Source organism: Coenobita brevimanus, chromosome 62, assembly GCF_032717465.1.
Source record: "Coenobita brevimanus isolate Jiangsu-jjx chromosome 62, ASM3271746v2, whole genome shotgun sequence".
Lineage (NCBI taxonomy): Eukaryota > Metazoa > Arthropoda > Malacostraca > Decapoda > Coenobitidae > Coenobita > Coenobita brevimanus.
The window spans coordinates 5,409,815-5,423,955 of NC_137015.1; the positions used below are offsets into that span (position 1 = coordinate 5,409,815).

Genomic DNA, 14,141 nt, shown 5'->3' on the forward strand with positions numbered 1-14,141 from the left:
AAAATAAGCATTTTCTGGGTTGACCTCGCATTGTAGGTAATTTGCACAGTGTGAGTTTGCACTGTGTTAGGGTGCACTATATATACATATATATATAAATATGTATATCATCATCAGCCATTTGAGTATCCATTGCAGGACCGGCCTATCCCAACCGAAGTTGGGATGATACAGCCAATGAATCTCTACCAAGTGGCTTAGGCTGGTTGGTAGAGATTGCATGTACGGTGAGAAGTGCAAGTAACTGTAACTGTAGAATTGGAGTGGCTTTGGATGTGTGCATAGTCTGTGGACCAAGTGTAATCGGCCCGCGCAAGCCGACTGGGTGCAAGCATACTTTACAGTAAGTGACATTGGTTCAACCACAGCACCCCTTGTGTCCACCAATGCAGTATGTGGCCGGGTGAACACTCCGAAAGTTTATTACCCTGGTGGGGAGCGAACCCTTGTCCACCCGTGTACGAAACACACACTCTACCACTGTACCACAGAGGCTCCATATGTATGTATATATATATATATATATATATATATATATATATATATATATATATATATATATATATATATATATAAATACATATAGATAGATAGATAGATAGTTAGATATGGATATAGATAGTAGACAGATATATAGATAGATGGATAGATAGATAGATAGATATAGATAGATAGATGTGTGTGTGTGTGTGTTAAAAATCCTCTCATTCAACATCTTCGGGACCAAGCAGACGCCAAAAGAGCAGAAACTGCTGAACAACTGGGAAAACCTGCCAAAAAGTTTCTAGCAATCATGGTCGGTCACCCCAATGCAATCACAGTGCCTAACAAGTATTATTGGTCAACCCTAAGCACTAAATATTTAATAAACAACTTATATTTAATGTATTTAATGATACAATACACATGAACTTATCATTACCTATGTGTATTTACATATTGTACACCAGAAAATAGCACAACAAAATTTCCAAATTTTTGAAAGGTCCTGCTTACAAAGCCAGACACTCACGAGTCATGATGGCCGACGGTGCATGCAGTGTTGGCAAGCAGAAATCTTCAAAAGTGCTAAGCTCAACTTTAAAATGCACTAAGTTACAGGTGAACTGTTCATATTTTTGCAGTAAATTGGACTCCAAAATGCGTTAGATACAGAAGAAAATCTGATATTTATTGGCGCTAAATTATTATGAAAAGTGCTAAATCATCATGAGAAGCGCTAGATCTAGCACCGAACTGCCAACTATGGGCGCACGGATACCAGTGACAAGCTGGCAATCCCACCACAGGTGCCGATCAGCTCAGCATATGTGACAGATGAGCAGATATCTTTCATAATGGGACTACGGTACTTATAAAAACCGCCGAAAGACCGGAAATACCATAAGACCAGATGCCGAACGAGAGGACTGTATATATGCATATGTTTTTTCTTTTAACTGCTGTTTATTTTGTTTATGGAGGCATATAGTTGTAAATATAATCTGGATAGTGCAGTATATTATGTGTGGGAACAGAGGGGTATGTTTCTATTTCTGGGCTGTTTCAAGACAAAAAGACATATGTCCAGACATGGTTGATGCGCATGATGTACAGGTACTGATAGGTACTGATAGGCTGAATGCCTGTCATGCATCACGTGTGTGATTTATTGACAAGCTGAGTGCTTGGGACGGTTGAGAGGGTTCAAGTAAACATGCTGGAGGCCATCATTCCCTTCCAAACTATTTAACATTTTTTTTTAATACTGTATGCACTATACTGATGCCAATGGCACTGGTTGCATACAGTATCAGTTGAAACCACTAACCTATTAGGAGTTAAATGGAGGGTCTTATGTTTAGCATATATTCTTTTCAACAAACATTTCTGTAATCATATATTGTTAATTTGCCCACAGGCATCTTGAATTCTGATATCTAAGTTAAGGAAGACAGTAAAATCTAACTGGCCTAAAGTGAACCTTTCATACTTATTCATACATTGATAAATGAAATGCATAACTTTCCTATGTCTGTTCATAAAATCTTTAATTTTTCCTTTCAGTAATCTAGATAATCATCCATACAACCATCTGTCCATGCATTATAATGCTGAACTGTAATAGCAACTCAAACACATCTCTCAGACTGCTTCACCTTTTCACCTCCTGAACTAAAAACATACCAGAAACATCAGGGATGGGATTAAGTGGACCATCCACCCATAATGCTGAATCTCCAATATTATTTGAGTGTCCCCTGATGACCTGTATCATCTGTCTTTGCAGCTCACGTCGCACAGATGCAGCACGAGTGTCTGGACGCTCCTCTAACATCACGGTGCAGTTGACAATGACCTTACCACCCAAAGAGTAAAACTTGTGTACAGTGCTGCCTAGGTATGCTGCACCCAGTCGTGTCTTGGACATAGCATTTGAGATCTGCAAGCAGTGTGAAATACGAATACAGTAACTCATTTGAGTTCGAAAACAGAATATAACATAAATACAGTACCAGCTTTGTGATCAAATGCAGAATGAAAAGTAAATACAGAAACTGGTTAAAGATCACAAGCAAAATGAAAAATAAGTACAGTAATTGGTTTGAGATCTGCAAGCAGGATGAAAAAGAAATACCAGTAACTACTCTCACTGCTGAAAACTCATTACTACAGTAGTCTTAATGCTGAAAACTTATTATTGTTTTCACAGATGAAGAACAAGCTTCGTTACTATAATCACAAAAGGAGTATACTTGTGTGTACTAACCAAGCAAATGGTATACTGTACTACAGTTCATTTGGTCTTTATGAAGGGGGAAAGAAGATATAGCATATTTAGGTTTAGTCAAGAGCATGACATGTACAGTAAAGAGCTTGTTGGTAATATTTCTTGAATAACAGAGGCAGTGTATCTGCAGTTATTATACCTGAAGCAAGGAAGGCATTGCAAATTAAATAGGTGTCATTCCTCATCAGCATCATGACTTTTTCATACCTTAAGATGAGTTGATAGGGTCCAAAAAACAAAAAAAGAAAAAGCAGGAAAGAGAGAGACCTATCAGCAGCATGCCCAATGAAATAGAAGTACAGCAAAGAAAACTGTTGCTGACCCTTCATGACAACCCAAAGTTGGTAAGAGACAGATGACAAAATCTGAGACTGAACTTTGTAGAGGAAGATAAAACCAATTAATGGCAGTCCTCTGTGTGTGTGTGTGTGTGTGTGTGTGTGTGTGTGTGTGTGTGTGTGTGTGCGTGTGTGTGCGTGTGTGTGTGTGTGTGTGTGCGTGTGTGCGTGTGCGTGCGTGCGTGCGTGCGTGCATGTGTGTGTGTGTGAATGCACATCTGCTCCTGTGCAGGCAAATATATGTGCATGTATGAGTGTGTACATTACCACAGCTGTATGTCCTCACCGCATGTCTGGCCTCCCATTCAAGCAGCTGGTACTCTTGACTCTCAGGGTTGCCATAGTTACCACCCCACACAATCCTTTGGTCACCCACGCGGTCCACCTTCACTGACACTCTCAGCGACACCATTCCTGATAACACATGGAGGGGGGAACAATTAAATCATACTCATCATTATCAACATGACCTTTTTTTCCCACCAGAGGATAAGGTGAGGCAGGATCCAGAAACTAGGAATGAGAAATCCAGTAAAGTATACACATACAATACTTGTTTTGATGCCATGCACTAATTTTATTTTATCATTTACATGATATAAATCAAATAAAAGAGGGAGGTGTTAGGAGTAAGGGCGGCATGTGTCCTCTGTGCCTATCAATGTCTCTGAGGAACTATGCTTAAACCTGCTTCAGTGATCCCTTGGTTATAACCTTTTTTGTTATCACTGCAAAATTAAAATCTGCACTCCTTCCATCATAGCAGATTTCTTGGTTAAAAAAAACATTGTCACCACATGCCTGAGCTGGTTTCTGCCAACAATCATGATGCAGGGTCTGTGGTTTCTGATGGCTTTGAGGGATTCAAAGATGAGGCCCTACTCAAGGAGTTAATCCCATGTGGTGGAGATCACTGATTCTCCACCTCCTAGCCTTAGAACCCTTTACCTTATGACCACCTCAAGTCTCCCTATGGTATGCATGTCTTCCTTATGCTGCCCTTCTCATTACTTTACAGTATTAACCTAACAATGCCTATATGTATTTCTGGGACTTACCATAACAGTATGTATGTACTTAGGGGGTCTAAATTGCTGTGAATAGAAAAAGTTGGACTTGCACTTGAGGTACCAAGCACCAATCAGGATAAATCTCACAGGTTCCGTGTATTCATTATCACGCAGTTCCATTATCACCTGCCATGTTCAGTACCAATTATGCGCAATAACCATGGGATCAGTGTATTGTGAGATCTGGAATGCAGGATCCCACTTTTTGTAAATTTCTGAGGTTCATGCCAAATATGGAACATTTTTGGCCTTCATATATTTTTACTAAATGAACTCTATAATGTAGGTTTCAGACTAACAACACCTAGCTAATAACGACTGCCATTCCATAAATCGCAGTCAATAATTAGGGACTGGCAGTCCTTGTGGTGGCACTGATATAACTGGGCACCTCTACTGCCTGGTTATACAAACTTCCTTCAGCTCCCTCCTCATATCCTAAGAGGTTGGTAGAATGCAGAAGGGCATCTTCAGCCTGTAATTCACAAAGTTCACATCCATATGAGCCTGGGACTATAACAACCACCATCACTACTGCCACCACCTTATCAGTACAGTACAGTAAAGTCAATTAAGAGTTTATCCTTGTTAACTGGTGCTGAAGAGGGATGTCTTCGTGCAGCGGCACTGATATCACTGGATGGAGGATTGGCCCAGTTATACAAATGTTCCTCAACTCCTTCCCTATCCCCTGAAAGGAGGATGGTGGATGGCAGAAGATGGGCAGTTTCAGCCAACATTTCACTGGATTCACATCCAGATGAGCCTGAGGTTAAAACTTATGCTACTGCTACTACCATCAGAAAGTTTTATGCAACATAGGAAACATCTCTTGTAATAACAGGGTTAATGAATGCTGTATCTAAATCCATCTATCTATTGCCAGACGCCTTAATCCCATAAGGGGTGGCCACAAACAAACCGCCTTCATGTCTCCCTGTCCCCTGCCATTTCACTGCCTTGCTCCCAGCTCACACACCCCTCTCTCCTATACCTCTCAGCTCCATCCAAGTTTCTCATAAGCTAATGAAAACTGTCCAGAAATAGCAAGTATAAAATTAATATCATAGTATATGGAAATTATGCATACAGTGTGGCTCTTACTTTTGCAAGGTGTCCTGGGGCGACGACGTGCAGTGCCGGGACGACAGTAGCAGCTAGACACACCTTCTTCTGTCCGGCATACTTCATCCAGCTGTTCCTGGCATGTGGAGTCATCCCCTACAATGCATGTGTCAATCCTAGGTGAGACAAAGATATGGGTTACAGTTGAAAGGAGGTGAAGATGTGACTAGTAGTGTTGTTAATCTAAACTGCAGTAGATGTACATACTGTGTATTATTATACAGTTAGCAGTTCATGATTTCTTTCACTGTTCTCTGCATGCATGGGCCAACATTATTCATCACATAATTTCTCCTACTGATTAGATAGCTTCCCCAGGTTATTAGTCTAGCTTTCAGACCCTCTACCAATATATGGTCGAGCCACCAGTTCACTGCAGCAAAGTTTTAGTGTTCTGTTATTTGTCCAGGTAATGAGATCAGCCTGCTTTAAAGCAAGAGAAAGAAATCAAAAGATGTGTAGTTGGTCTGGAAACAGTGTGAATCAGCTTTTTAATGTAGACTCCCTGTGTACCTGTGGTTGAGTTCTTGCCAAAGACTGATAACTGTAGCTTTCTGGCATACTTACAGCCACACATCATTCTTAAGGAAATGCCTTACAAAGTTGGTAGAAACTGGTAATCAGCTACAGTATTATATGTTTATAATAAGAATATTTACAGTTCTGCAATATCAGTTAGACTATTGTATAAGATGAGTAAACATACCATAAGACAATGGCATGATAAAGGAAGTTCTTGATGTGTTACCTAATTGATGGCTGGGTAGGCCTCCTTGTGTATGGCTTTCGGACTGGTCGTGGTGTGGAGGGTGTTGGGTGAGGCAGAGGCAAAGCAGGAGGGCTGCTGGGCAGAGGACGAGGATAGTAGCTACCACGCGCAGGCTTCTGGGAAGGGGGCTGGGAAGGGGCTGGGGTGATAGGTAGCATGGGAAGGGGTGAGTCTTCTGGGATGACAATGCCCACACCTGTTCCAATACTTGGTAGCTGGTGCTGGCAAGGGAAAAGAGTGGAGGTTAGTTCTCTCAGTAAGACACAGAGATGCATTCTAAGTGCCCTGTGAGGTTTCATAGCACCTCTTCCTTAGGGATTTACTTTACATATTACACTTTATTTTTCATAGTTATCAATCCAATATTAATATAGTCTGCATCTGTTACATACAAGAGGATATTAATGTGCATACCACTGTCAGAATTAACTGCTGATGAAGAGGTGTCATAGTCTCATGTGCCACCTAGAGAACAACTTTCTGTACTACAACAACTCATTCAGTACTAGGATGTGTTTTTGTAGTTTTTCTTGATGGTACCAGAGAACCTCCCATAATGAAGTTATTTCATTTATCAGTAACATGATGTTAAACTATTCAGTTGTTAAATATACCTGTCTGTTAGAATGAAATCATTTTCTTCTCAGTTCATTTACATACAAATCTATTTTTCAGCTATCCATACCTATACCATCATCATCATATCATCATTATTTTTTCCTTAAACATCATTATCACCATCATTTTTTCCTTCATCATCATCATCATCATCATTATCATCACCATCATAATCATCCACTCTTAAGCAACATCATTATCACCATCATCCACTCTTACACATCATCATCATGATGATCATCATCATCCATTTTTAAAACATCATTATTATCATCTCCATCATTTCTTCCTTTATCATGATCACTGTCATCATAATCATCTACCCTCAAAGTCAAGGATCACCTAGATATGAGAGGCACCCAGTTTCTTGCTGCAGCTTCCACAAACCCACAACATCCACTACAGTACATGGCAGCACATCCACCCACACCAAGGAACATCAAAACAACATCCAGCACACGATACCATACACAAATACTGTCATCTCTTCCCCTTCGCCCACCTCAGACCAGCTTCCAGGAGCATATCCACACTCAGATCACTCGCCGCTCCATTCAATCACTTAAAGACAACACACAGCTCATGCACGGCCTCCTGACATCCACCCTTCTGAATCCTATCTTCCTCGTGAGGACAGGGTCCACCTGACCAGGCTGAGATGTGGACACCATCCAGTCCTCTTAGTCTTAAGCTACCTGAAGAGGCTGGATGACTCCGTCGCTGATGCCTGGATGCAACACAGCACCCCATACTATTAAGCACATTATGGAAGACTGCATTGCACACAATCGCCTACGCCAACAACACAACATACACTCTTTGGGAGCTCTGTGGGAAAGCCCAGTCCTAAGGGACTCCGGGGTGTTCGGCCAGACTGCCTAGGGAACAACTACTACTACTACTCCTTAATGAACATCATCATTATCATTAACACTGCCATCATCCATTTCTTTATCATCATCATCATCATCATCCAGTCCATAATCAACAGCGTACCTGTAAATCCTAAAACATAATATCACTGGAACTCTCTCATTTGTTTCTTAAATCAGTATCTCTAAAGTTCACGCCATTGTTTGCTGTCTGTCAGTTAACTTTCTCCAATTACTGTTTTTATTTACAGTATCACTTTATCTTTATATAATTCAAGATTTCTTTTTTTATGTTTCTGAACCACAGCACAGCCTACATCCAATCATGAATTAACATAGCTCTCTCTCCCTCTCTCCTTTGCAGCCCTTTCATACAATTTCTGTCATCTCTCTCACCTGTTGTGTGGGCGCTGGATAGAGGTCAAAATACGTCTTCCTGCCGTCTATGGATACAAAGTTGTCTCCATCTCCTCCTCCAGCGCCTCCTGCAGGGCTCGTCACGATTGACCTAGTACCCACTCCACCTGGGGTAAGACGGGAATGCTAGTTAAACGACGGTGATGTTACAAATAAGTATGCCAAGGCACAAGACCCAAATTCATTAAGTCATCTGTGAGGATAAGAAATGGTTAAACTGCGTTCCACCTTACATTTTTCATCTGTTTTAGTAATGCCATAATTTAGGAGTTTGCCTTCCCATTTGCAAGCTCAGATTTATTGATAGGGTATATAATTAATCCTTGTTAGTAGTAGAACTATTTTTTATTATTATCATTGCTATTTCAGCGATGTTTTCTGCCTCAGCATTTTCTGCTTCAGCAGATACTTTTAGGGCAGGGATGGTTTTATATGTATATACAGTATGTATGTATGTATCTATCTATCTATTCATATATTTCGATACCATGTACTTCTTTTTAAGTTGAATAAGTCGTTTGGAAGGATCAAGAATAAAATATCATCTCAGTAAAGTGGTTAATCCCTTACAGTAACATAAGTATTATTTTTGTCACTGCTAAATGATTTCATTCAGTTATGCTTATGTTAAAAGGATAGGAGGGTCTCTTCTGCATGCATTTGTTTAATGATTTTTGTGTGACTTTGTGTAGAGAATTATTTGACCAAAGGCGGGTTGACAGAGAGAGAGAGAGAGAGTATAGGCAGCAGTGGGGAAACGAGGAAGATTGGGGTAGGCTAGACGAACGTGAGGGAAAGGCCAGGCAGTGGGTGAAAGTACGAAATCTGAATCAACATAGCCTACACTGAACGCAGTCTGTCATTTACAGGCATAATAGAACCATTATCATGTCTATACCATATGATGATTTAGGTAGCGAGCTGTATTTACAAAAGAAATAATTACGGAACAGAAAAATCAGTACCTTTAAGTGGTAATATAAGGAACAGTACAATATTTGAGATGAAAAGAATGGAGAGAGACAGGAAGGTTGAACAAACGTGAAAGTTGGGCCTTTCGTGTGCTCGCATTGTCAAATTTCGAAAGACGAAGGAAGATTAAATAGTAGGACAACTACAGCGTTTATGTACTAGGAGGAGCCAAACTGGAGAAGGGCAGATCTTACGGATTGAAGAGTGACGCATGAGAGCGAGGTCAGAGTCCAGACGAGGAGCGGGATGGGACATACCTGACAGACCTATGTAAGCACGCGAGTCAGAGTGATGTGCCCGCAAGAGAAAGTGAGGCCAGTAAGGCAAGCAGGGAATGTCTGTTTATCGTGTTTATTAGAGATATTTACCAGTTTACTGTATGAACAAATATCCAAGATTATCACTTTGTCACACGGACGCCAAACACACTTCATGGAATTTCACATTCAGTGAATAATTTGGGTAGGTTAGGATAAGGGTGAACATACGATTTATACAGTGGAAATACTTCACCGATTCACTTCCTCTTCCTGTTTTTCTTACTTTTAGAATAATTCTTATGGTGGTAAATAATTGTTTACAGCAGATTTTCAAGTTTTATCAGTGTTTATGCCGATTCACTCATGTTGGCAGACTTTGCAGAACCTTGTCCAAGCTGCCGAAGTTTATTATTACGAGTACAACTGTGCCCTTAGCCCAACCTTACATACAGTAACATAACCTAGCCTTATCTAACGTAAACTAATCAAAGCAAAATCATAGCTGTATCCTAACCTAATGTTACTTAATCTAACAAAACCTAACTCAGTTTAATCAGACTTAACTAACGTTAACAACAAACACGCCGAAAAGAAAAAAAAACTATAAGTTGCAAAGTCATTACGCCTAAGAAACAAGCTTAGGGAAAACAAAACAGATAAAAACAACAGGGAAATAGAATCACTTAGAAGCAGTCGTTTACTACTATAAAATCAATAAAAAAAAGGAAAACAGTAAGAAGTGAACTAGTAAGGTGTTTCTGTTGCTTAAACGAAACCGTACATTTAACTAGGATAAATTAGGTTGGGCTAGACAAGGTTAGGTTCTGATAAATTATATAGATTAGGTTTAGTAATTTAGATTGGGATTTGGCATGAGTGATATCTGGGGACTCTTAGTTAGGTTGTAACATTTCTAAGTGGCTAAAAACAGGGGGGGTCGGAGGGGACAAGCCCCGAGTTACGATAAATTAGGTTAAGAGAGGCTGGATCATTAGGTTTCCTATAGATATGAATGTGAGATGCACTGACGCGTCCTGTCGGCGGGATTGCCGTAATCAACACGTCCAGCCGGTATGGGGAAATGGCGGCTTCCTTAAATATCCCCCAAATCCAAAATGAGTATATTTTATTTTTCCTCTATACTTTTTCTAGTTTAAAATAACCAGATAAATCTTAGTGTTGCATACTGTAATAGAATTACCGTACTTTCCTAACAAGTGGTGCCAGGCACAACAAACCTCGCCTGACGGCAGTTATTTTACTGTTGTTAAATACTGAATCAGTACTGCCATTTAGTGTCAGTACACAATTAAAGTCTAGGGTAATGGCGCAAAAGTTTTCAAATTACGTCCTATGAAAATTCGTGATCTTGCGTTTGACCTTTCAAGGTCACTCAGGGTCAAAGGTCATGGTGCCAAATGAAAGCCCATATGAGACTTCCTCTGTCATGGTATTAGTAAATATCTCTATCTTCAACGAGTTTCGAGTTATTGCCCCCTGAAAATCCTTGACCATGAGTTTGACCCCTCAAGGTCACACGGTCAAAGGTCATAGTATCAGTTAAAAGCCCTAGCACGACTTTCATCAAGCCTCTATATTACATTTACCAGCATGTAATTGTCACAAGCAATGATGTAGTGTGCTACGATATTTTAGTGTCCTGACAGTCACATCTTGGGTCAGGTCAGCGCCAAGATATGACAGCAAGAGTGTGAGGCACAAAGGATATGAGCTCATAGTCATCAAGGATTTTGATAATTTTTTTTTAGGACTGATAATTTTTCACGGCAGTTTATTAGGCTACAACCAGAAATCGGGCCTGTAAGTACTGAAGTGAGGCAGACAAGGTAAGTTTGGGAGAGTGAACAATAATCAATACAAGTTTACAGTTACCAGTAGTAGTTTTTCACTTTGTGTTCACTTCAGGTTGGTTGCGATGTGTATTGTGGCTATGAGTGAAGGAAAAAAAAAATTGTATACACAAACAAAGAACGTTTGTAAATATAGAACTTAAGCGGGGGGGGGGGAGAGAGAGAGAGAGAGAGAGAGAGAGAGAGAGACGGAGGGTGGGGAGTGAAGTCGGTGGGGGATGACGGAAAAAATGAGAGGAGGAAGAAGAGTGAGAATGATGAGGGTTAAGACTAGGGAGGCAAAGAGAGGAGGAATAGGGAAAAGTCAGGTAATGAGGGATAACAGAGAGAGAGAGAGAGAGAGAGAGGAATGGAAAATGATATTGCGAGAAGAAGGCGTTGACAGGGAGACAGCCAGTGAAAGTGTGATAATTATTACGGTAGTGTGTGTGTATGTGTGTGTGTGTGTGTGAGAGAGAGAGAGAGAGAGAGAGAGAGAAAATGACGTACTTTTATTTTCTTGCCATCTCGTGACGGAAATATTCAGCTACCTGTCGAACTATAGGGGTTATGGATTAGCTACGTGACCATCACTTCGCCAGATCCTAAGTTAAAAAAAATCGTCTGGAGAATCGTTTGGAGATAACAAAAAGAAATACCGTGAAAATAATGCCACTGGAATAAAGGGAGTAAGCTGAATAGAATAGGGTACTAACACACACACACACACACACACACACACACACACACACACACACACACACACACACTAGATCCTCGGGCAGAAGGGGCTGCGAGAAAGAGAGTGAGTATGTGTATGGAAAGGCGTGTGAGGTTGAGTGGGTACAAGAGGCATGAGTGAGTGCATGACTTTGCGTGTATGATAGTGAGTGCGTGTGTGCATGACACTGCATGAAGCAAGGGCTAGTGTATGACTGTGTATGAGTGCATGAGTATGAATGAATGTATGAGTGACTGTGTGGGGGTGCATGATTGCGTGTGAGTGTATGAGTATGTATGAATGTATGAGTGGGTGTATAGGTGTGCATGATTGTGTGTGAGTATGTATGAATGGGTGTATGGGGATGCATGATTGTGTATGAGTGCATGAGTATGTAGGACTTTATGAGTGCGTGTGTGGGAATGCGAGTACATGTAAAAATGGACAAGAATGAGTTTGAGTTCGTGTGTTAATGCGTGCGAGTGCGTGTATGTCTGTGCATGAGAGGGTCCGTGTGTGTGCGTGAGTGAGGCGTATGCGTGTGTGTGAGAGGAAAGGGAGGGTGTGGGGAAGCGTACATCACTCTCATCTTACTGTACTTCTTGATCATTTTCCTCTTGGCTGCTTTTCCTCCCTACCTCCAGCACCACTTCCTCTTCCTCATTCCGTTCATCTTTCTGTTCCTCCATCTCTACTTTCTCTGCTCCTTCTCTTTCGATCTCTTCCTCCCTTTTTCTCTTCCTCTTCCCCTTTCTCTCCTCTTTTCTGATTTATTGCTTTTCATTCCATCTCCATCGCCCCTCCTCCTCCTTCTCCCCTTCAACTGTACTTTGTCATCCGTCTTCCTTTCTCTCTTCATGATCTTTCATTCCCCCTTTTTGTTCCTCTTCTCCTTCTCCTACTTCTCATTCCATTCATTCTCTGCTTCCTCTCCCTCTTGCCCCTCTTTCCGCTTACCCCTCCTTTCTCGTTTCTTGCTTCTTCTTCCTCGTCTCAATCAATAACCACCCTCGCAATATCGGTAATTAATATGAATACAATCATAGGACAATCACCTCTCACTCCTCCCGTTTTCTTAAGACAATGACAATGCCACTTAAGATAGAAGGGTTTTGTTTCCTAATAACAGTATCCTTGGAGATTAATAACAAAAACGCCGTTCTTGTTAAGGGGTTGCGAAATTAAAACAGTTCACTGACGATTTTATTATTCCTGAAGTTGTGAACCTGAAAATGTAAGTGTGGTTGTTGTTATTGTCTATAGGCTCATTTCAAGCGCAAACTTGGTGGAGTGCAGACTGAAGCTGCTCTTTTTCTGCAGTCCCACCATCCTCCTTTTGAAGTGATTTGAAAACAGTTTAGGGACGTTTGAATAGCCAGGAAAATTGAGTCTCATGGTTGTATCGGTGGAGGAACATGAGCGCGCTCCTCTTGAACACCTAATGATTATGTTACAGATAAAAGTGCATTCAGATTTCGGCTTGAATGGCAACAGACAGCTTGCAAAAAATAGAAAAAAAAAGTGAAATAAAACGAAATACTGGTATGATAAAACTCGTTGAAATTACTGTCGAGGAGAAACTGAGGTATAAAACAGCAGGAAAAAAGAAAAAAAATCGTCCTATTTATCTGAAGTTTGTGCTCGTGGTGAGACTGGGAGAAAGTTTGTGTGTGTGTGTGTGTGTGTGTGTGTGTGTGTGTGTGTGTGTGTGTGTGTGTGTGTGTGTGTGTGTACGAAGTTATCCATATATTACCCATAGGATCGATGACCGTAGAACAACCTTTGCCTACAATTATTTATACAGTAGTAACTCTTGATTTCTTTTTGCAGTGTGGACAGTGAATGGAGAACGTCGAAGTCTTTCCACGTCTCTTGTTCATGCCGCTATATTTAGTAAGTATTCATTCTTTTTCCATATTCAGGGTGGTCTGGAAATAGCGCTCCACTGGAAACTCAGCTGGTACTGTCTTTTGTGTTGCGGGAACGGCTCAGTCTGCTGGTGTGGGTGTGGCAGTGGGAGTAGGGACAATAAGTGAAAGAAGAGAAATTCCCAGCGCAGTGGAAGCGTAGTGTTATTATATGGACCGTTCTATGTCTACTCCGTTCACTTTAACCAGGCATAAAATTGCCATCTCTCCAGCTTAAATCCTGAGATGTAACAATTAATGACATCAGAATTTGGTGCTAGTAACGAAGAAGTGCAAGGAAAAGGACTCATGGCCGTAGTATTTTTTATTCTGCAAGGTACGGGAAAATGGCTGCAAGAAGACGAAAATCGCCACCAAATTTCTCTGTTATAAAAATGTCTGCCTATCAATTTCCCTCTCCTTGGGGGAAGCAGCCTAGGTATATAGATAGA

General features: G+C 40.8%; 1 protein-coding gene across 1 annotated transcript in view; it reads right to left on the bottom strand.

Moving 5' to 3' along the window:
* LOC145403950 (uncharacterized) overlaps positions 1 to 14,141 on the bottom strand; it is a 104,656-nt gene that overhangs the window by 25,851 nt on the left and 64,664 nt on the right. The window contains exons 5-9 of the mRNA XM_080275552.1: positions 7,959 to 8,086; positions 6,052 to 6,293; positions 5,283 to 5,419; positions 3,395 to 3,522; positions 2,167 to 2,422 (exon numbers count right to left, since the gene is read on the bottom strand). Coding sequence (XP_080131678.1) covers positions 2,167 to 2,422; positions 3,395 to 3,522; positions 5,283 to 5,419; positions 6,052 to 6,293; positions 7,959 to 8,086 — 891 coding nt within the window. The remainder of the gene's footprint in view (positions 1 to 2,166; positions 2,423 to 3,394; positions 3,523 to 5,282; positions 5,420 to 6,051; positions 6,294 to 7,958; positions 8,087 to 14,141) is intronic.